At 40.7% G+C, this 23,442-nt stretch overlaps 1 protein-coding gene across 1 annotated transcript; it reads left to right on the top strand.

Moving 5' to 3' along the window:
- The first annotated feature begins 20 nt into the window (after nt 1–20).
- Nucleotides 21–15,784, top strand: ARRDC3 (arrestin domain containing 3). Its single transcript, XM_081940235.1, has 8 exons — nt 21–557; nt 4,636–4,717; nt 6,703–6,850; nt 9,988–10,090; nt 10,702–10,958; nt 11,063–11,219; nt 11,954–12,108; nt 13,314–15,784. The coding sequence occupies exons 1-8, from the start codon at nt 278–280 to the stop codon at nt 13,368–13,370; spliced, it is 1,239 nt and encodes a 412-aa protein (XP_081796361.1). The 5' UTR covers nt 21–277; the 3' UTR covers nt 13,371–15,784.
- Nucleotides 15,785–23,442: the final 7,658 nt, after the last annotated feature.

The raw sequence follows: 23,442 nt of genomic DNA, 5'->3' as shown, positions 1-23,442 counted from the left end.
GAGCTGGCAGCGGCAGACTACTTGTCTTTGTAGAGAGACCACAGAGCTGGCGGGCAGGAGCTGCGAGCAGCATCTAATGCTGGTACTTTTGAAGAAATCCCCGATGAAGTACTCGTAGAGATCACACTGATCCTGCCTGCAGCCTTTTTCGCAGAGCAGAGAAACTGATCAGTGTCAAGTGAAGATCGCATTTTTATATGAGATCTTGACTTTCCTTCCCCTTTTTTTCTTATAGTGTATTTTTATAGACTTTTATTATTAAAAAAAAACTAGTAACATGGTGCTGGGGAAGGTGAAGAGTTTGACAATAAGCTTTGACTGTCTTAATGACAGCAATGTCCCCGTCTATTCTAGCGGGGATACAGTCTCAGGAAGGGTGAATTTAGAAGTGACTGGAGAAATTAGAGTCCGATCACTAAAAATCCATGCAAGGGGACATGCGAAAGTACGCTGGACTGAATCTAGAAATGCTGGCTCCAACACTGCCTACACACAGAATTACACTGAAGAAGTAGAATACTTCAATCACAAGGATATCTTAATTGGGCACGAAAGAGGTAAGTCTTTTTTTATTATTATTATTATTCTTGAATGTGAGGTTCTGACAACCTTACGAGACCCACTGTTTAATCCTGAGCGTAGTTATTCAAAAGAACCTCCCCAATGCAAGGGAATTTATTCTCCTGCATCGAAGTTCTGAATTAAGCTTCGTATAGAGCTGTGAAAAACATCAAGGTTATATTAAGGAACCCCGAGATCGTTGGTGCAGCTTGCAAAAAGTGCTTCCATAAAGACTTTTTCCACCCCCCATTTTCTTTTTATAGAGATCCTTTCACTGTCGGATCAAGAGGGCTGGTAGGTTTTTTTTTTAATGAATTGATTTTGGAAGGATATATGTTGGAATTTGTTCTTAAGTATCTGATGACTCCCAAAAATGTGGCGACTGATTTATTAATCCACTTTTGAGAGCTGGCGAGCCGATCAGTGATGTCTTTAGGATAAGAGAATTGTTGATAGAGAAAGGGCTCCCTGCGGCTTATTTTGACACTTGCTTTCAGCACCCCACGTGTAGATCCGTGTTCCCTTTTACCGAGGTTGGGAAAGTTGGTTCAATTTCGCCGTATTCTTCTGTAATGCTTCAGCCGTCGAGACGAAGGGAAAGCTATTTTGGGGAGGGGAACCCCACTCTTAAATGACCCTCATATTGAATTAGTAGGGCATCCTTTCTAAGTTGAGGAGTTCTATGATGTATGAACCTGACGGTGCCAATGCAAAGAAATCTGCAAAAGGAGAGAGATTAGCAAAAGAAAAATATTTTATCGGAGGGTAAATTAGCCTCCAGATTGTTAAATCTATTGTTTCAAATGGTGTCAGTGGAAGTATAGCAGAGTCTAAGGTTGTTTTTCTGAAGTTTCCACCCTTTGTTAAAAGCGGTTCAATCCTGTTTGGGACCGGTACTGGAGAGAAGGGAGGGGTGGCGCTCCTCACAGCAGATTGGTTAGGCGCGTCAGGTGGTGGCGATGACTTAATTCCTAGCACAAGAAAATGTTAAAGCAGGTTATGTAATTTTGGCTTGTTCTTTTTATATATATATAGACATAGATGCAGAAAAATTGCTGCAGATAGGAGGAGAGGTTATAGATGATTCGCCTTAATTCGGTAGCATGTTAGGGATTTGTGTGTGTGTGTGTGGTTTTTTTTTAAAATCTGAAAGAAGTTCTATGAAATCGCTTCTCAAATGTAAGTGACGTGAGGAGGGCGCTTAGCCGAAAGGTTCAGAAGGCAAAACTTGCATTGCGGATCGTTTTGAGAATAAAATACAGCTTTCCTCCAGCGGCTGTGCAAAACTCAAGCTCTTCCGTTAATAATGGCAGGCATGAAAATGCTCCCCCCCCCCCCTTTCCACATACTCCCAGTCATTGAACTGCACAAATACGTGTGCAGTGTTCCTGGGGAAAGTAACGTTAGAACCCAGGGAAAACAATGCCCAGTTGCTTTTCAGATGCCCTTGTGATTGCACTTGCTTCTGTGGCAATTAAATAAGGGTGGATTTTCAAATTAGTATTTATTTGTAAGAAACAAAGATCGATGATCTACGCTCGGTAGGGTCGGGACTCTTGACCCAAGCCCATACGGATAACCGAGCAGTAGATTCGGCTGAATTGTCCTACGGAGCGGCTCCATCTCTTCATTCTTCACCGCATCGCTCTACCGACGGTGAGCGGCTTCCAAGGCTTGACCCCCCAACCCCAGAGCGGAGGAGTTCCAATGGCTTAGCTGAGAAAGCAAGACAGGAAAGAACCCGGCAGCCTAGCGTGCTCGCCGAAGCCACGCCCAGCGCTCACCCAGTCATTGGCCCGGAGAGGTTTGTTAGGCTGTTGCTAAGGCAATGCCACTTCTTGATTGGGAGGTGGGGAAGCCGAGAAAGGGGGGCGGGACTAAGCCGAGGTTCGTTAGCTCGCGGAGGCTCCTCAAGTGGAGTTGCGCGTGCTGTCGGAATGTGTATTCTTGGATGGCTTCGGTGGAGGGCGGTTCTTTGTCCTCGGCCACGCGAGGCTCGCGTTGCTGTGTGCGTGCAATCTGTGCAGCAATCTAAGAAACTCTTGGCCCAAGCGCAGTAAAAGCCTGACCTATGCTTGGGAGTTATCTATAAGTCTTCAGTTTCTGGGTAATACTGAGTGAAAGGGCTGCCTAGATTTCATTCTCTCTCGCCTCCTACTTACGCCGGCTCGATGAGGTTTATTTCGGAGGAAGCGTGCGTGCATAGATGTGCAGCAAGCGATTGGTGACCGCCACGTCGTTTCAGTTTGGTTGAAAATTGAGACTTTAAATGGGGATCCCACGCGTTGGAGCCTGTAGGAAAGGATGTGCATAACCGAAGCCAGACTGATTGGGATGGGGGGGGGGTGTCAAAATCCTTTATAGCAAAGCTCATCTTATTCCATCAAGGAACAAGTTTTGAGTTTTATTAATACGTTTATCGCAGCAACAATCATGAAAAATGCCTTATTTTTGCTTGGGCATCGATTCCGCAATCCTGAACCCACACCCTGGTGTCGTGAACGGCGAGTCCTCGCTGGGCATTGAAGCCTATCCCTTCCGAAAGATAGCTTTAGTTTGACCTAAGAATTGCCAGCTTTCCTTTCCTGTTGCCTAAAATGGTAGACAGGATCGTTAGGTCGATCCTCATTGCAGAATCGAGTCTCATTCGGCAGGATCGTGACTTTGGAACCAAATAAAGGGGAGGGGGGTTAGGATTCCTACATCCTATTTAATAGCCCCTCTGGGATCCGGATCAACTACTCGGACTCCCAAAGCAAACTGTGAAGTACAGTAAGGCTTGCAAAGAGGAACCTCGTCTCCCTTCTTTTTCTCCCGGGTATTTGCACTCCTTGTACGTTTTTGCGTAATTTACTAGGGGGCGAATAAACTGCCCAAATTTGGTCGCTTTTTTCACGGAACGGCCAAACCGGTCTTGCCAATCCTTGCCCAAGGACTGGCAACCAGAAAGCGAGGACGCCAGAGCAGTTCCCTCTTCCCTTCGCTCCTTTCTCTCGGTCTTTCATGACGCCTCCAGTTAGCAAGCGGGGCGGAGCTGCTGAGCAAGGAGGCTTGGGCGGGCGAGCAATGTATACTGTATGCATATCAGCGGCTGGCTGGGGTTCTGCTCGCGCCGGTTTAGGCCGGTCCTCTCCGGCTCTAGACTAGTCTGTGATTGACAGCCCAGCAGTTGTTTACCTCAGCCAGGCGGTGGCGGCTGCTACTCCGAAAGCTGAAGGGAAACTGCTGAGCTGGCAGAACGAGAGGGAGGAAAGCGGAAGGGAAGGGGGATTTTCAGTATAATAAATGGGGACAGGGTCAGCGTGAACCAAACGTCAAAAAACACCATTTTCGACATCCGTATTGTATACGCATGTATAATGAACGGTGGTTTTGAAGATGCCTTCAGCTATACCCGTGGGACTGAAGTCATGTGCTTAGTGGTGGTCCAGATTTTTGCAGCCCAGATCTGTAAACTTCAATTAGTGCCAAATCCTATATGTCTAATTTTTGAGAATGGGAAAGAAGCAGCTCTTCCTAAAGCTCTAGAGGAGAAGGGCATTGTCACACATTTTATTCACTCCTTGCCTGAATAACTTAATTCTAAGACATTAGTAACAGTGCTCTCTGGCTTCTTAACTGGGAGTGCTCTCCTTTTTTATGTTAACAGGGAGTTATTTCTTGGTCTTGCCAATGCTATTATTTTCTGCTAGGACATTTTCTCATCTTTTAGGATTACATTATATAGGTTTTGGGCCCTGGCCTGAGAAAAACTATAACCGAGGACGTGATAGAGTCTGGAGTGTAATTTCAAGAAAGAACAGGTTCATAAGTGTAGAGGAGAAATTTGCCCATCCCTTTAGACTAATACTAAAGAATTCTAAGACAGAAAAGTTCCTTTTTAAATGCGCCTGGGATCTTCTTTCTTTGGTTTGTGAGAATCAAACTAAAAAATATTTTTCAGATAGATATGTAGAATTTATCAACCATACTAGTGTTAAATATCTACTTTCAGAGTCACCAGTGACAGGTGTATAGGATGACAGGAGAAAAATACTTAAAAGGTGAATTAGAATATTGAATATTTCTTTCTAGATGACGATAATTCTGAAGAAGGCCTCCATATCATTCATTCAGGAAGACATGAATATGCATTCAGCTTTGAGCTTCCACAGACGTAAGTATATGTAATACTCAGCCGTGACATTTGGGTCACCCTGCAATAAATCTATAAAAAGCAGCTTATAGAGGAAAATGGGATGGAGGAAAAAAAAAACCCTTTTCAATGGTCACCCGGATTGCACTAAAATATGCTGCAGGGACATTGTCCTAATAAACAAAAGTTGCTTTGATTCAAAGTGGCAAAATCATGAAAAATCAGGACAACTACTGTCCTACCAGTAATGACCTTAAAATGTGGTTCATTTATTCAGTTGTTACATATTTAATTTCAAACAAGCTCACTAGGCTTTTATAGACATTTGTGTTGCTTCCTGTTGAATTAAAACTCGCTACATTGCTGATAAGTTTCCATTGAACATACCTGTTAAAAAGATGTAGAACAAAATTGTATGAATGATAATGGAAAATTTAAATGTTAGCAATGGCTCTCAATTTGTAAAGTAACAGATTATATGAGAGTTAGGCAAAGGGATGGGGAAAGAGACTTAGGTCAAAACAAGAAAAAGCCATTATTTCAGCACAGATGCATTCTAAATATTCTAAAGATATTTTAAATTAGTGATATACTGGAAAAGAAAAATATGATGAGAATGATATGGAAATATACACATTTTTTAAATGGAATTATTTGATAATTATATATAATTATTTATAATGAAAGCCAGAATGTAGAGAGAAGAAAAAAGAGACTTCTATTAAAGAAGTTGTACATTGTTATGATAGAAAATATTTTAGCAATATGATACATCATTGTCACACATTTTTAAATTATGCAGTGTGTAGTAATTTGTGTAGAATTTGCAGGCTGCATTGCTTCCTATTGGTTTTTTTTCCCCAAAGAAGCAGTGTGACAAAATTTAATTACCCCAAGTAGAATATTTTACAAACTCTGTGGTGTTTGATTTAAAGATATAATTATCACTAGCAAATATATTCAGTGAAAATATCTCAACTAAGACTAATTATAAATTAGAAGTTGTAGAAATACACACACACACAGAGAGACATATATATATGTATTTATATATATATAAAATAAGTTAAAGCATAATTTACTTAATTCGTATGTTTCTGAATTAGTATGGAAATAATTGGAAAGAAACTTCTTTTTGTTTTTAATTAATATGCTTTAAACATAATTATGAACTTAAATGTATAAATGCATTAATGGAAGGTACCAGGGAATGCAAATAAATTATTTTGGACTGATCATATATTTATTTTCAGTAAAGACCAGAATATAGAAAAGTCTGTAGTTCTCAATAATGATCATCATAGTAACTTTCATTTAAGAATACTAACTGAAAGGAAGTAAAGTAACTTTCTAAAGTTAAGCTCTGTTCTCTTCTCTGTAATGAAAGGCACAGATCTGGAATATTAAATGCCAGACATTACATGAATTAAAAGAATATATTTTGTACATTTCTATACATGATGCCTTTAAAATCAAAAACATCTTTAAAAAGTTAATCCCTGATTTAAATAATTCTCATATATAAATTGAGACCTTTGGAAAGCAACTCTGCAAAAGCAATTTATGGACCTGCTTTATATTTCATGGTTTTAAATTTAAAAAGTGGTCTCTTCTAAAATTAACATATCTCTTAACTTGATCCCCAATATATTCAAGCTGGAGCACATTCAATTCAATTACAGTTCCCAGTCAGCTAAATGTCACTTAGAGTGAAAATGTAATTCCTCCTGCTTAACCAAATTGTATTGGGAAGTTGTATCCTAGTAGCATATTTCAGTGCAATTCTAGTACAAATATGGTCATGTCTGTTTAACAATCAGTTTAACTACAGAGATATTTCTCCCAAACACATTTAACATGAAATCTTAAAAATAAACATTTCATTATATACTATGATGCATTAACAGTACAGTACAACTTACTAATTATTACTTTGACTGTATATTTACGTTAAGCAACAACAGAGCTAAATATTTATTTAGTTTTGACCTTTGTGTCCTGAACAGACCACTTGCTACCTCATTTGAAGGCAGACATGGCAGTGTGCGCTATTGGGTGAAAGCAGAATTGCACAGGCCTTGGCTTCTACCAGTAAAATTAAAGAAGGAATTTACAGTCTTTGAACATATAGATATCAACACTCCTTCATTACTGGTAAGAATTGATAGAATTACTAATTCTTTCTTAGTAACATTTTAAAAAATAATATCACACATGGCCCTTGAATTATATATATATATAGAAATGAAAGTAACAATAATCAAATCAATGGAATGCTTAAAGTATATGCAATGTAATACCCAGACTATGGTAGCATATTGAGTAATAATAATTTTTAAGCTGCTTGTTTTTAACATATTAAACTGTTCCAATAAAGATTAACTATGGGACAGTTTTATTTATGAAAAAAAAAATTCACCTTAGAATTTGCAGCTTGGCAAAACGATGTTCTTTTTAAAAATTGTACTGCAGTGCATTATTCTTTATTATATTACTGATAATTTATATATCGAGTGGGGAGAAATGATCATAATTCTGTATGTTATCTTAACATACTTATTTTAATATATCAGGGATTTAAGATTCTTTCAATCTGATCAAAAACCATTATTTGTTCTTTAAAAAATATTTGAAAATGAAACAGGGAAAAAATGTCCATTGAAACAGGGTTCTTTTGCTTTGAATAAAAACCATATTTGGGATGATATAGGGCCTTGTCTAAAACCCAACACAATCAGCAGGAATATTTCTGTGGATTGTGTATGTTTGAGATAAAGCCCATTTCATACATAATTTGTCAAAAATAGTACTTTAGAACCACCCAACCATTATTAGATGATGCTACTAGTTTTGATGGATTTAGTGCAGGGACTACAACAACCTTAAGTTAATGATGTTAAAGAATATGGACCATTTGGGGCATCTCTTTATTAATAAATGCTTAAATGAGGCTAATTTCAATTACATGATTTAAATAGTTCAGGACAAGTCTATGATTATAAGAAGTAAGTCCCATTCAGTTTTAAGAAATACATTCGTAATTTTGAGCTAAAGATTCACAAAATATTTAATTGACAATTCAATTTAAAAACAATTTAAACTGATTTATGATCCTAAACTTCTCTTTTAAAATGTAAATCGAAGAGATGTACTTCCATCATGTAACAGTATGGTCCAAATGTTGTTACTCCAAAATTAAGTTCCACTTGCTCACTAAGTTTTTATTTGACTGGTAATGCAAACAGGCAGCTCATCCTTGTGTTTCTTTCTATATAAGAAGCCTTACTAAGTTTAGTGAAATTTATTATCAGGTAGCATAGCATCACAGCCTAATTTAGCACTGTGGAACTTACTCCTGGGTAGATAGGAATAGGATCTGGCACTATTTAAAATGAAGTCCTTTAGCTGAGCCACATTGCCATACTGATTTGGGATTTTCAGTGACCTTATTGCTAAACCTATCTACTTGGAAACAGACCTCATTGAAGTCAGTGAAATTTGCACCCAAATAAATATAGTTAGGATCATACTGCAGTTGGTTGGTGTCTGAATTGTTAGGCCAAATACTTTCAATAAGATGGGAAGCTTCCATATTCTGAATCAGACTATCCTGCTTTCAGTGACGTGCGGTGAGGTTTATGGCTGGTGAGGCTGGTGACATCATTAGGAAGGCGGGAAATGGGACCACGTGTGCTGGAGGCTGAGGCTGCCTCAGCCTCCAGCACACGTTATCCCATTCCCTGCCTTCCTGAGCGCGCTCCGCCGACTCGTGTTCCGCGGTCCCCAACAGTAGCTGCTTTTCTGTGCGTCTGGCATTTAGGACATCCGGCTATCTACCTAAACGTCAAGACGCACAGAAAAGCACTGAAAAGCACTTCGCCTCCAAGCCACTTCGTCTTGATGACATCGCCACAGCTTCTGGGCGCGGCCGACCGGAGGTAGCCAGAGCAGCGCCGAGGCGGTCCGGGCGGACGAAAGAGCGAGCGAGCGATGGAGGATCAGGCAGCCTGATCCTCGGTCACTCGCCCACCAGACTGCCTCGGCGCCACTCTGGCTACCTCCGTCCGTCCGCGCCCGGCAGCTGCGGCGATGTCAAGATGAAGTCCAGCGGAGGCAGAAATGTTGGCGCTCCCGGACTTCGTCTTGATGACAAAGCCACGAAAGCAACTGGGGAATGACGAGAACCTTCCTGCCTCTGCTGGACTTCGTGCACTCCTCGCGACTGCAATATATGTCCAGAAGCGGCTTTTGTGGCTAATGGAGTTTGGGCTTCCAGCCCAACAGCCCCTGCCACATCTGGACGTCTATTACAGTCGCGAGGAGCGCACAAAGTACAGCGGAGACAGGAAGGTTATTGGCTGGCACCCCCCCGTGCACGCACCTCCTCCTCCCTCCTCTTCACTCCCCAAAGGCTCTTCTCCTTACCGGAGCTTAGCGGGAGCCGTGTAAAAGGGATGGGAGGAAATATATATTATTATTATGTATTATTTCATGATGAGAGGTGAGGCTCTGCCTCCCCTGACCGCACGTCCCTGCCTGTTTTCCCGAAAATAAGACCTTCCCAGATAATAAGCCCAATTGGTCTTTTGAGCGCATGCGCTATATTATGCCCTCAAATACTGCAATGCAGCAGCAGCCATGAGGTGACCACGCTCACCACCTCCTGCACCTCAAAAATAATAAGACCTCTCCGAAAATAAAGCCAAACACCTTGGGGTCAAAAGAAAATAAGACCCTGTCTTATTTGGGGGGGAAACACGGTAGTAATTTTATTAAGTTTACTTCCATCTGTATAGACTGACTGTAGGATCCATCTGGGGATGACAGATGTTGAAAAGGGTAAATTTTTTCAGTGCTAGTACACTGGCTGCAGAAACTTGAAATACTGAATAATTGAAAACTAGAATTTAATTTCTAATAATAGAATTTCAAAAAAAATTAAAGGATTGAAAAACTACTAATTGAGTAGTACTTTACTGAATCAGTCCCCTGGCAGAATTAATAGTGACAAAGTTCATTTTACTTATATATTTTGTCTTATTAGCTTATTCATAAAAGAAAAAGGCATAGAAGTGTAAAGATACTTCTAGACAATGACTTTTTTGTTCATTGTAGTGTTAATGATATAATAGCCAGATAGATGGCAAGTCTGTCCATTTTATGCTGATAGTTGTTGATCTGGATCCAGTAATAGAATCAGCAACTCAGATCACAGTGGGACCAAATCACCCTTCAAACTATTTCATTTTCACTAAGCTAAAAATGTAATTACTGTTTTGTTTTTCTTTCAGTCACCCCAAGCAGGCACAAAAGAAAAGACTCTCTGTTGCTGGTTTTGTACCTCAGGCCCAATATCCTTAAGTGCCAAAATTGAAAGGAAGGGCTATACCCCAGGTATGTAACATGAGTTCTAAGGAAAATAGGGTTTGTGGTTTTTTTTTCATTTAATTAATTTAAAACAATGTTTGGTTTCTTCTGGGGTAAACAAAATGCAGTGTCCTATTAATGGTTGGTTTGCATGTTAACATCAAATGTTATGACTACTTGATTATAAAAATACATATGACACAGTTTAGATCCCTTGCAACATGTAAGGTCCTTTAAATAATTAAAATACAAAATTTGCATGGACGCATGTAATGTTGGCTTGGTATTATTCACATTAAAATTATTGAGTTGTCTTGGACTCCAGTCAAACTGAGCTCCTGGTGACTTAATGAAAATGTCCATATTTTTTCTTAGATAAGACATACTTGCCCATTATCTCCTGGATAATTTTTTTTTTCAATTTCCTAGCCTGTATCCCTAGGATTTTCATATGGTACAGATTTACAGATCTGTTTCTAGTTAGTGTTTGGGTCAAACTACATTAATTTGGTGGTTACCATTTCTGTGGCTTGTATTTTCTTAATTATTAAAAATAGTATAACCAATGTGTAGTAATGCTTACATTTTAAAAGATTCATGGTTTCCATCTGATGTGCTTATTCTTAATTTCATTCAAGGTGAACCAATTCAGATCTTTGCAGAGATTGAAAACTGCTCATCTCGAATGGTAGTGCCAAAGGCTGCCATTTATCAAACACAGGCATTCTATGCTAAAGGGAAAATGAAGGAAGTAAAACAGCTGGTTGCCAACTTGCGCGGAGAATCTTTGTCATCAGGGAAGACAGAAACCTGGAATGGCAAGCAGTTAAAAATTCCACCTGTGTCCCCATCCATCCTTGATTGTAGCATAATCCGTGTAGAATATTCTCTAATGGTAAGAACTTAATTTAATATTTTAATATTTAACAGAATGCAATATGCGTAGAGTAGATGACAGGTTTTGATTGGGCTTTGAGTAATTTCTTATTTCTTTTCAAGGTATATGTGGATATTCCAGGTGCAATGGACTTGTTTCTTAATTTACCACTTGTCATTGGTACTATTCCTTTACACTCATTTGGCAGCCGGACATCAAGTGTGAGCAGCCAGTGTAGCATGAATATGAATTGGCTTGGTCTGCATGAAAGACCAGAAGGTAATTTAACCATACATTCCAAATTATTTGTGATTTTCTATAGGTCTGTTATTCTAGTAGTATTTACTGGTAGTTAATACTGTCTAAATAATAATGTTGCATAAACAGTATAGTAATGGATTTTTTTCATTAGGTAAAGCCAGAATATTGTTCTGGATGATTGAAAACCCAGACTTTTCTGGGAATGGGGAGATAGGGTAGAACAAAGTCCCAGATCTGTTAAGTGGTATAACTATAGAAAACATTTACAAAATTTCAATGACATTGCAGTATTGATTTTTGTCATGAATACCACTAAAACTGGCCAAACTGATATAAATAGATTATATTGCTTTTTCTTACCTAATATTGATGATTTGATAAAAGCTCAGAACTTGTGGCAAGTGGTTTGTTGGTTTTGATTACTTGGTTTTTACAAACCAGCCAGTTATGGTTTAATCAGTAAGCTGTGGTAATACAAAACAAGGATCTTGGCAATGTGGAAACTCCCCAATATCTGTAGCTAGTTTTCTTCTTGGAGAGCTCTCTAAATTATAATGGTTGTACCATTATAAAACATGATTTTTTAAAATTATAACCTAGTTATTGCTTACCAAAACTACCAGGTAACAATTGAAATTGCTGTTATCTCTGCCTTGTACAAATCATATAAACAAAGTTTAATATTCCTGTCATGTTATATGTTCTGACATGCATAAGAACATAGTTCGAACTGCGTGTAATTTTCCCTTCAGCACCTCCTAGCTATGCAGAAGTGGTCACTGAGGAGCAAAGACAGTCTAGTCTAGCACCCGTAACTGCTTGCGATGACTTTGAAAGAGCACTTCAAGGACCATTATTCGCCTACATCCAAGAGTTTCGATTCCTGCCTCCTCCACTTTATTCTGAGGTGAGATAACAAGTAGTTAAAGCTCCAGGTTCTATTTTTAAGTATGTTACATTTTCTCTCATTCTTAAATCTCTCCCACTACAATGAACTAGTGCATATTACACATTACATGATTACATAATATCTACATCTTAGGTGGCTTTATGTTATCTATTTCAAATAGTTCTTGCAGTTATATAATTGTTTCCCCTTGCTAGATTTATGCCCATCTTCTATCTGAAATTGCAACTTGTATTAAACTTGGAAGAACATAATTTAAATTAATAGAAATTAATTCTAAAAAAAGTGTACCTTAGATTTAACAAATGACTTTGTATTTAATCATTGTATAATATACAACAAGTATTTGTATATTAATAAAATACCAAGCCCCATTTAATTTTACTACAACTTCTGGCCTGTAGATAACCCATTATGAAAAAAAAAATCAAAGCAAATAAATGGTTTGTGCTTGCTTTAAGCTCTTTTATTGTAATAAAAGAGCTTAAAGCATTAAATACTATGTGTGCAGGTTAGTAAAGAATTAGCATTTATTGAAGAATCCAAACTGACAGTTGTACAGTATGTTTATTATACCATGCTAGTTGTTTTTAATGAAGGAAATGACCAACTTAGGAGTCTTAATTTTTTTTCTTACAAAAAAGGCACTTTTTTAAAAACTGAAAAATGATTTGGCTTCTTTTAAAGTTGCAACTGTCAGAAGAAAAAGTTGGGTAATATTTTACTATTCAAAATGATCCTACTATAAACATATTTTCTATCCATTTTGGATTGTTTTTTTCCTGAAAGAAGATCCTACTATATTGTTTATTGAAAAAATGATTTGTCTCTTTTGGCTTTAAAAATATGCATTATTTTATTTTATTTCATTCCAAGATATATCATTTCCACTGTCTATAAAAGCATGGAATTACTTGAAGTTCTTTTTTTCTAAAGTCATAATTACAGCATTAGGATACTTATTAGACACAAAGCACTAAAATTGCTATTCTCTTTCACCCAACTTGTTCTAAAATACATATAAGTTAAAAAAATGAAAGAACTCTGAATATTTTGAAATAATTAAGGATTGCTGCGATCAGGCAGCATGTAAACGTAAATCATCATCATTCAGTCTCAACATCTGTGCAACCAACCATAGTAAGTATTATAGTTTCTTCCTTGTTTTTAAAGATGTCTCCTTTTTTTGTTCCTCTTTCACTTAGATTGATCCAAATCCAGATCAGACCTCAGATGACAGGCCATCCTGCCCCTCTCGCTGAAAGAATGTCTCCCCAAAATGTTGAGATGGGTCTGAAACATATTTTAACTGTATTCAGGATGAAGACGTCCTATAGAAACAGGCTTTGAAAGGAAGTTATTGCCTAAAAGAAAAGGAGAAATAATGAAACATCCTGTGATTATGCTTTTGAAGTCTACAGCAAACATCATAGGACTGCTTCACATGCTTGAAGACCTGGGCTTTCTCTTTCTGTTCTATACTGGCACATACTAAGAGCAGCCTTAATAGCCTACACATGTGTCAAAATACTTACCATGTTGCAAGAGGGATAACATTCTCCTTTTATTTGAAAATTTGCACATGCTCAATGCTTTTGTTGTGCAGTTCAGTGTCACTACAGCTTTTTCTCATTTATGTTGGACTGTTAACCTCTTCTAACTTGTTTGTGGTCCGCACAACAAGGAGCAAAAGAAAGCTTTGAAAACTTTGATACAAATGCACTGACTTTTTTTATTTAGATAAACAATATAGGTTGGACTTTTTCTGCATATGCACATGCTCAGAATTGTCCCAATAAGACTGATCCATGCATCACCTCTTCAGCTTGGATCCTCTTGTGGATTTATTACAAACATCAAATGCCTTCAACCAATCCTTGCTGTATGTTTCACAGCCTACTATAGTAGACAAGCAACAGATTTGAGGGGCGAAAGTAACAAAAGAAAACAATAGGATTTTTTTTGTCAGGAGTGTGTATCTTAATTCCTTTTTAAGCATTTGTTGCCTTTCTACTATTACTGCAAAGAAGAATTGTGTTACAGACTGCCTAAAATCACTTAATCTCAGGTGAACTCATCACTTGCCAAAATGTTGAAATGCTACTTGTGTTTATGTTGCACTGTTGAGTTCTTTTTTCCTCTTTTGTTTTTCTAACTTTGGTTTCTTTGAAAAGTGGGACTTGGAAAAGGGACATACATATATTAAGACATCCTCATTTCTTATTATCTAGCCAAAACATGAAACATAATTAAGAGTTTGGCCAAATTCCTAGAAGACCCATGTAGGCAATAGCACCAAACATATCAGCAAGAGTTGAGGAAAGTTGCCCATGATTTATAAAGTTACTCACATAGGGATTTCTTAGCTAGGTGGTATGGGTAGGGAAAGTAAATTTATTTTTATACATAGTTAACTCATGACCAGAAACTTGTAAAACATTTATAATGAAATTTTTGTCAGATTAGGGCGGGCATCTCAAGTGAGCAGTATCTCTTTTAAGATACTTTAGAACATATTTTCTGGGGACTGCTATTTCAAATACATTCTCAACTAAAAATGACAGTGACTCAGTAGTAAAATCGTTGATATAATCGTTGCTTTGCTTAATTTGAGGATGGGTAACATTACAAGGAATTGACTAGTAGGTGATTGGGGTGGAATCTCAGCACAAATGCTAAAATATTTAATTTTTAAAAAGTCACAACTATCACCTTCTGGAAGACTCGACTCATTTTTTACCAAAACAACTATTCTAATTTCCAAGTGGCAAGAATTGAGTTCATGTGTTGCTGACCAAGTATTGATTTTATCAATAGATTGGCTTTGGACTGGTGCAGCTCATCCCAAAGCCTGTCTTGAGGATTAGAACAAGTAGGATAGGCTTGTCCACAAGTGGCCTTTAAGAAAACATGGACAACAATTCATGTTTAAATATTAACAGGGTGAAAAATGAACAGTATAAAATGAATCGCGTTTTAAGTGATTCTTTTAAATGAGTTTGACCTTTAGCAAGCAAATTTCATATGATGGCATAATAAGAAAATTGGGCGATGGAACTTTAAAAATACATTAACAATTTTGTGAATGTCCCTCTTCCATAGAAGATTAAAATATACTTTAACAGGATAAAGGCATAAAAGGGCATTTGGTGGGCTTTTTGTTGTTTTTTGTTTCAATCAATGAGGGAACAATTGTTATGCATAGCATTACATTTATCACAGTATGATAGAAGGTTCTATATTGAAGCAGGATTGACCAATATTGTAATAATTGGCATTTCAATATACCAATATTGTGATGAGATTAAAATTTGCAAACACTAATTTTTTTCACAAAATATTACACTTGCGGCATTACTATTATCTCTGACTTCAGAAATATTGGTCATTGTCTAGACATTGTATAATACTGGATTTTGAGCTGTAATCCAGTATTCAAAATAACAATTAAAAGGGGGGGATAAGTCCAAAATGTTAAACAAAGTGCAATATTTAATGTTTGCTTTATAGATTATATTCAATGGCTGTTTGTACTATATTTTCTTTCTTTTTTCTGTTTTTAGTTTGGTGCTGAATATGTCTCTGTAGATTCTGTTCAAGAAAACAAATTGTGGAAAACATTTTAATTTTTCCTATTGCTCTTCCTTGTGGATAATAAACTTTTTTTATATATAAAGCAAGTTTATTTGACGGTTTTCATCTGAAGAAACAAAAGATACCTTCTCTTGAAATTATATGCTGCAGTTGTAACACTTGCAGCAAAAAAATCACAGTTTGAACCTCTACTCATCTTGAATGTAGTAGACTGGTTAATACATAGGTCCTCACTGCGCTTTTAAAGAATGTTGGGTTTATGAACACCTTTATTTAACCAGGTTTCTGAGTACGTATTAGTTTACATAATAAGAGCTATGGTCTAGCTCAGTGATCCTTAATCTTTCTGGCACCAGGGACCAGTTTCGTGGAAGACAATTTTTCCACAGACCAGGGAGGGGGAATGGTTTTACATGCAACCTAGCTCCTGCGCATGCGCAGATGACACTTCACTCGCTCACCCGCCACTTGTGCAGCCCAGTTCCAGTTGTAGTTCATATTTATGATTCTCAGAAACACTAAAAGCTGACAACTAAAAATTGATAGCACTGTTGCATGGTCATATCAAAATTTCTTTATTAATGTTGCTAAACTTGATTTATATACAATTCAGAAATGACTGAGCATTGAATTAAAATTGGGGGTGTCTATGTAGGCTAAATAAAATACTGAGCACTATTACAAACAAAAATGATGAGTCTTTCTCTCCTTAAGATTTTAAAAACATATTCATTTTCAGTGATCTCTAGGTTAAACTGACCTCCATGTTAAAGCTGAAATGAGCATTGTTCAGTGCAATATAAAATATACTTGTATTAGACTAAAATGTGCTATTAGCTTTGAGCATTCATATGCATTAGTGAATTGTATGGAAGTATATTCTTTATTAGCTACATGCTATAGAGAATATGATTACAAATTCTAGGATAATTTCATTGCTTTTAGGGTTCTTTATCATTAAGTTTCAGAATAACATTAATAGCAAGTAGAAAAAGGAACCACCTCTTCTTCCCTTCTTCCTCTTTTCTATCCAATAAGTAACTAGGTAGATAATATAAAGTTATCAACTGCCTAATAGGTCACATGTTAAGAAAGCAGTTTTTGTACAGTGTAACCTAATTCTAAATAATTCTAAAGTAGTGGACTACATTAAGAGCTGGAAGCACAGGCAATAACATTAATAGAATGGTAGGGATTATGATTTTGTATTGGTGCATTAAAATAAACACAGGAGTTTGATATGAGAGAAATCAAGCAGCGCTGATTGAAGATCATACATCAGTGAAGTGATTGATTAAAGATTTTTTCAAAAACTCATGCATTAGTGCAAATCCATCCCACTAGGTCTTGCATGCTATTTGATCCCCCCATAAATTCCCTCGATATCTATCCTTTATATAGCACTACTGCAGGGGTGTCAAACTCAAAGCCGGATCCGGCCCGTGGGGTGCTTAGATCTGGCCTGTGGGGCCACCCTGGAAACAGCAAATGACTGACCCACAGTGCCTCTGCAAGAAAAAACGGAGCTCAGGAGAGCTGCGTGTGGCCCTCCCGAGCTCTGTTTTCGCTGGCAGAGGGTTGCAGGAGGCCATCGCAGCTGAAAAGAGCTCGGGAGCCCATTTTTGCTGGCAGAGCGCTAAGGCCACCTTAGGTGCCCCTGACAAGTGATGTTGAGCTGGCCAGCCCATTTGCCACACACCCACACCCCAAGGTCAAACACAACCCTGATGCAGCCCTCAATGAAATCCAGTTTGACACCGCTGCACTACTGCTTCCACTGAAAGAGGATCAAACAAATTCTATGTTAAGATATGCACTAGCCAATTTTATTTTTATACCAGATTATACCAATATAATCTGACTTGTCCTAATTCAAGTGTCACTAGAATGTAATGTTTTTCCATGAGGGAGATTATTAGAGCCGTTTTACACAAATAAGAAATCTGTTTTCTTGTGTGTCTGATAATAGTGAATATGCATTTCCTTGTAACAGAAGTGTTCTGTAGGGAGAACGAGGCAGACAGGGACTGAGGCAAGGCAGGTTGAAGCTAACACAACCTTTATTTAAACAGTGACAAACAGCTCAGAAGTACAGCAAATCTCAGATAGGCAAACAGCAAGCAAATGACAGCTGACAGCTCTTTTATAGTCGAGTTGTCAGGCGATAGACCAATCAGGTGGCTGGATTCTCCCGCCAGCTGGCTGGTGCATCTTGGCCAATCAGGAGCGACCAATGTAAGTCTATGGCAGGAGAAGTTAGCAGGCAAGTCTATGGCAGGAGAGCTTAATACACAACACTCTCCCCTCCCAGTTGGCACATGCGTAGTCCACCAAGTACACAGGCTGACGTCGGATCCGCCCTGATCGTCTTAGTTCAGGGGCGGTGGCCATAGGAGAAGTCTCTGCTGGCTGAGCCTGTGGAACTGCTGGAGACTGAGCGGTCGAGACAGCGGGAAGTGAAGCCATCGCTGGACCAACTGGACTTCCAGGTAGGGTTGGCGACGAGACAGCGCTGGAGACGGGTGTGGAATCGGTTTCTGGCGACGTTAGTTCTCCAGGGTAGGATTGGGCCTGCCCTGGTTGGAGGTCTGGAGCACCGGCCTTTCTGTGTCGTAGTTGGTTGATGTGCCGGCGCCACTCTCTGCCATCGTCGAGCTGGACCCTATAAGAGTAGGGTCCAGTTAACTGTATTATTTGTCCGGGGAGCCACCTTGTGTTAGCCCCATAGTTCTGGGCATAGACCAGATCACCAACATTAAAAGTTCGAGCCGCGTCATTTGCGAAGGGGCTTTTTTCAGGAACATAGTTGGGAAGCAGCCGGTCCAGGGTTGTCTGGAGCCGGCGTCCCATTAGCCGTTCTGCTGGGCTTTGGTTAGTGACCGGGCACAGTGTTGTATGTTGTGCCAGGAGGTATTGGGACAATTTGTCTGCAATTGCCTGGCCCCAGGTGGCCCAATGCCTCCTTAGCAGACTGGATGGTCCGTTCAGCCAGGCCATTGCCCGCCGGGTGAAATGGAGCCGCGGTCGCATGTCGGATGCCTAGCTGGCCTAGGAACCTCTGAAAGGGTGCTGATGTGAACTGGGGTCCGTTGTCGGACACCACCACATCAGGCAACCCATGGGTTGCGAAGAGTTTCTCTAGGACTTTAATGACAGCCTCTGAAGTGGTGGATGGCATGAGTGCCAACTCCACCCACTTCGAGTAGGCGTCCACTACGATTAGGAAATTCTGTCTCTGAAATGGACCAGCGAAATCCAAATGGATTCGTGCCCAAGGAGCCCGGGGCATGTTCCACTCTCTGACGGGCAGTCTTCAATCCGTTGGTCAATTTTGGGCCACCACACATAGCTCCTGCCCAGTGCCTTTATGTGCACGATTCCTGGGTGAGCGGTGTGCAGGCAGTTCAAAATTGACGCCCTGAGCTTGTGGGGAGGTACTACCCGGTTTCCCCACAGCAGGCATCCATTGAGGACGGATAGCTCGTGCTGACGAATGGAGAAGGGCTGGAACTCCTGCCTAACTGGCCCTTGTGGCCACCCCCTGCGCACCCAGTCCAGCACTTGGGAGAGAACAGAGTCTTTGGCTGAAAGCTTGGCAATATCCTGGGCGGATAGTAGCAATGCCAATTCCTCTACTAGGAGGACAGAGGTAGTGGGAGCCGGGTCAACTACTGGCGCTGGCAAAGGGCAGCGGCTGAGGGCATCAGCATGCCCCAAGTTCTTCCCTGGCCTGTAAAGCAGCTGGTAGTTGTAGGCAGCCAGGAAGACTGTCCACCTTGACATTCTAGGGGACAGGATCTGCATGGTCTGATGGTCCCCAGTCAAAAGACCCAAGAGGGGTTTGTGGTCAGTGACCAACCGAAAAAAACGACATAAAGATAATCATGAAAACGCTTGAAACCAGCGACAGCAGCTAGGGCCTCTTTGTCAAGCTGGCTGTAATTGTGTTCCGCAGTTGAGGGAGTGCGGGAATAGTAGGCAATCGGGGCCTCCGAGCCGTTTGGAAGAACGTGGCTCAGAACAGCCCCTATGCCAAAAGGCGATGCATCGCACGCCAAAATCAGAGGGAGGCGGTCACTGTATTGAACCAACAGAGACTGGGACGTGAGGACGTCCTTAACTGCTTTGAAGGCATGGGCTTCCTTAAGACCCCAGTGCCAGGGGGTCTTGGAGTCCAATAGCCTGTGTAAGGGCTCGGCTAAGGAAGCCTTATGTGGCAAAAAAAATAGCGTAAAAATTGAGGAGCCCAAGAAAAGCTTGGAGCTCTGCTTTAGATGTGGGTGTGGGGGCTTTTATTGCCTCCACCTTTGACGGGGTAGGGTGGATGCCTTTGGCATCCACGATGTACCCCCAAAATTCAATGCTGGGAACCCCAAGTTTGCATTTTCCCCGTTTGAGCTTGAGCCCTGCCTGGCGGAACCTAAGCAAGACTGCCCTTAATTTGATGATGAGGTCAGCTTGATCCTTGGCAGATACAAGCACATCATTGAAATAAGGCACCACCCCAGGCACCCCTTGGAGCAATCGCTCCATCAGGCTTTGAAAGATGCCTGGGGCAATTCTGACCCCAAACTGCAGCCTCTTGCACTTGAAAGCTCCCCGGTGGGTCACTATGGTCTGGGCCAATGCGGTGGCCTCGTCCACAGGGAGCTGCTGATAGGCTTGGGCTAAGTCCAATTTAGCAAAGATATTACCCCGACCCAGGGAGTGGAGCAGGTGCTGCACCACAAGTACAGGGTAAGGGTTGGCTTGTAACCCCTTATTAATGGTGCATTTAAAGTCACCACAGATCCTAATGCTCCCATCCTGCTTGATGGGGATGACAATGGGGATCTCCCAGGGGGAGTGGTCCACTGCCTCTAGCACCCCTTGAGCGATTAGTTTATGTAATTCAACGTCTACCTTAGGTCGTAGGGCGAAAGGCACCTTCCTGGGCTTAAGGCAGATTGGTGCCACCTGGGGGTCCAAATTAAATGAGATAGGTGTCCCCGTATATTTACCCAGCCGGTCGTCGAACACGTCTGCAAACTCGCTGGTCAGCGCTTCGAAAGGGTCTGGAACCACGGAGTGGATGCCGGAAACGTTGAGCCCCAGCGCAGAGAACCAGTCCAGTCCCAGGAGGCTGGGCAGCTGGCCGTCAACTATGACGAGAGGGAGAGGCCCCTCAAAGTCTTGACAGGCAACCTGGAATGTGCCACAGCCCACAATAGGGATTTGCTGCCCTTGATAGTCCCTGAGGCGAATTTGGCATTGCCTCAGGGTAGCCTTAGCAAGGCTGGGCAGTATCTGCTTAATAGTGGCCCACGAGACAAGGGATTTTGAAGACCCTGTGTCCACCTCCATTTTACAGGGCTTCCCTTCGATTTTGACAGTTAGAAAAAAAATTTGAGTCGGCTTTGAGAGCGACGCGTGACTGACAGCCCATTCAGATAGCTGCTGGCAATCGGCAATAGCAAAACAGTCCCGGCGGCGTGTAGGCGCTTGCCTTGTGGCTTGCCTTGGCAAGGTGGGTTCAGGAGGCCGGAGAGTAGCTGGCATGGCCGCCCTGCACACCTTAGCCAAATGTCTCTTCCTGTCACAGCGTTGACAGGTGGTGGCTTTGAACCTGCAATTCGCCCTTGCATGATTCCCGCCACAGCTGAGGCAACCCGGCTGAGGCAAAAAGTCTCTCTGTGACCGGCTTTTTCGGGTTGAGAGGTTTAGGTGGCTAATGTCCTCTTCAATGTCTGAGAGATCGTCTGCTTCGACCTCATCGTAGTGGACAGCATGGCCCCTGCTGGCATGGGTGGCCGGAGGCAGAAATCTTTGAATCTCTGCAGTAGATTTGTCAGACATTTCGTATGCAGTGGCTTCATCCACGGCTGACGGAAGTGTCAGCTCTTTTCGCGCCAGCAAATGACGCTGAAGTCTGAGGCCTCTGATGCCGCAAACCAGCTGTTCGAGTAGGGCATCATCCAGAACAGGGAAATTGCAGTGAAGAGCCACCGTTCTGAGAAACACCATGTAATCCGACACAGATTCGCCCTCTCTCTGGACTCTCTGTCGGAAAGCATAGCGTCTTGCCATGTGTGAGGGAGTTAGAGAATAGTGGTTCTTCAGCCTCTCCAAAAGAGTCTCCCAGGGCTTGGAGTGCACTGACTGAGCGGCTGCTAGAGCCCTGGCTGTGCCAAACATCTTGTGGCCACAGGCGCTGAGGAAATAGCCTCTTTTACGGCCACTAGACAAACCCGTGAAGTCGTTTGCCTCTAGGAAGCACTCAAACCTTTCGAGGTAAGCGTCCCACGATTCGGTGGCCAGGCTGCCGAGAATGCCGGTTGGGTAGCCATCCTGAAAAGGACGGTATGTTAGAAGTATCAGAGGGGGGGGAATTCAACGAAGAGCGACGTCTCGTCGCTTCGTGACTTGAAACAGCTCTGACAGTGACTTCGCCTTTGTCCTTTACCTTAGACCTTATCCATCCTCGTCGCCAGGGTTCTGTAAGGAGAACGAGACAGACAGGGACTGAGGCAAGGCAGGCTGAAGCTAACACAACCTTTATTTAAACAGTGACAAACAGCTCAGAAGTACGGCAAATCTCAGATAGGCAAACAGCAAGCAAATGACAGCTGACAGCTCTTTTATAGTCGAGCTGTCAGGCGATAGACCAATCAGGTGGCTGGATTCTCCCGCCGGCTGGCTGGTGCGTCTTGGCCAATCAGGAGCGACCAATGTAAGTCTTTGGCAGAAGTTAGCAGGCAAGTCTATGGCAGAAGAGCGTAATACACAACAAGAAGGATGAATCATACATATAAATAACCTGATTTTAGAAGCCTGAATCTTTTGTCCCCCACCCCCCAGGTAATTTTCAGAACCTTGGTTTGACATTACCAATAGTGACAGGAAGACCCAAATAATTGTATAATATTTTTGTTCAATTGTGGAGAAATGTATGGATGGATAGTTGGATCAAGGAACAGAGAGAAAAAAGAAAGAGAAATTATTCTTTTTTATTCTCTAAAAGAAAGAGAGAAAATATTTGACTATATGATCTCACAAAGCTCAACTTTTGCATTTTCTAATATACTGACAATTTTACTATCCTTAATTATCAAAACTGTAGCAGAAGTTACAAGTGAAACTGATATTTTTTTTCCAGGAAGTTAAAAAGAAAATTAAGCTTAAGTTCTCAGATGTAGCCATTTTGTTTCAGGTGTACTTTAAAAATAACAGACTACTAGCATTACAAAAAAAATAAAACCCCTTAATAACTTCTTGAGCAAAGCAGACACAGCTATATAGTCACCAAAGGCTGCATTAAATCTTTTCTATTCATTTAAGACTTCATGTGTTTCTTAACAGCAATGATAGCAATTGATACTGAAAGCTCTATAAAGAATACTGTTAGGAACACACTTACATTTTATGGCAGCTAAACTCACCATTATTTTCAGTTGTCCCAGCTGCTCATTTACTCATTTCTTTTACTTAGCTTTGCTTACTTTTGCCATTCCATCCACTGTCCTTACTCCAGACACTGGCCTTTCTAGATATAGACTGATATGCGATTAACAATTTGCCACTCACAATGTAAAGGACTGAATGAAAAGGACAGAAGCTGACTTCTAAGACAATTTTGAAGCTTTGACAAGTAAATTGAAATGAAAAACAAAATTTCATGATAATGGCTGCACCTGCATAATAAAAGCCTCTCCCCATTTCTGCATGTGTAAAATGTTACTTCTGTCAATGGGGGTTGTTGAG

The sequence above is a fragment of the Natrix helvetica genome (assembly GCF_964273705.1).
Source record: "Natrix helvetica genome assembly, chromosome: 2".
Classification (NCBI taxonomy): Eukaryota; Metazoa; Chordata; class Lepidosauria; order Squamata; family Natricidae; genus Natrix; species Natrix helvetica.
This window is presented reverse-complemented; position numbering and strand designations above follow the sequence as displayed.

Excerpts from the sequence above, each read along its gene's own strand:
- ARRDC3 (XM_081940235.1), top strand. The coding sequence starts at position 278 with ATGGTGCTGGGGAAGGTGAAGAGTTTGACAATAAGCTTTGACTGTCTT. Across the intron at positions 4,718-6,702 it reads AGCTTTGAGCTTCCACAGAC|ACCACTTGCTACCTCATTTG; the intron begins GTAAGTATATGT and ends TGTCCTGAACAG. Across the intron at positions 10,959-11,062 it reads GTGTAGAATATTCTCTAATG|GTATATGTGGATATTCCAGG; the intron begins GTAAGAACTTAA and ends TTTCTTTTCAAG.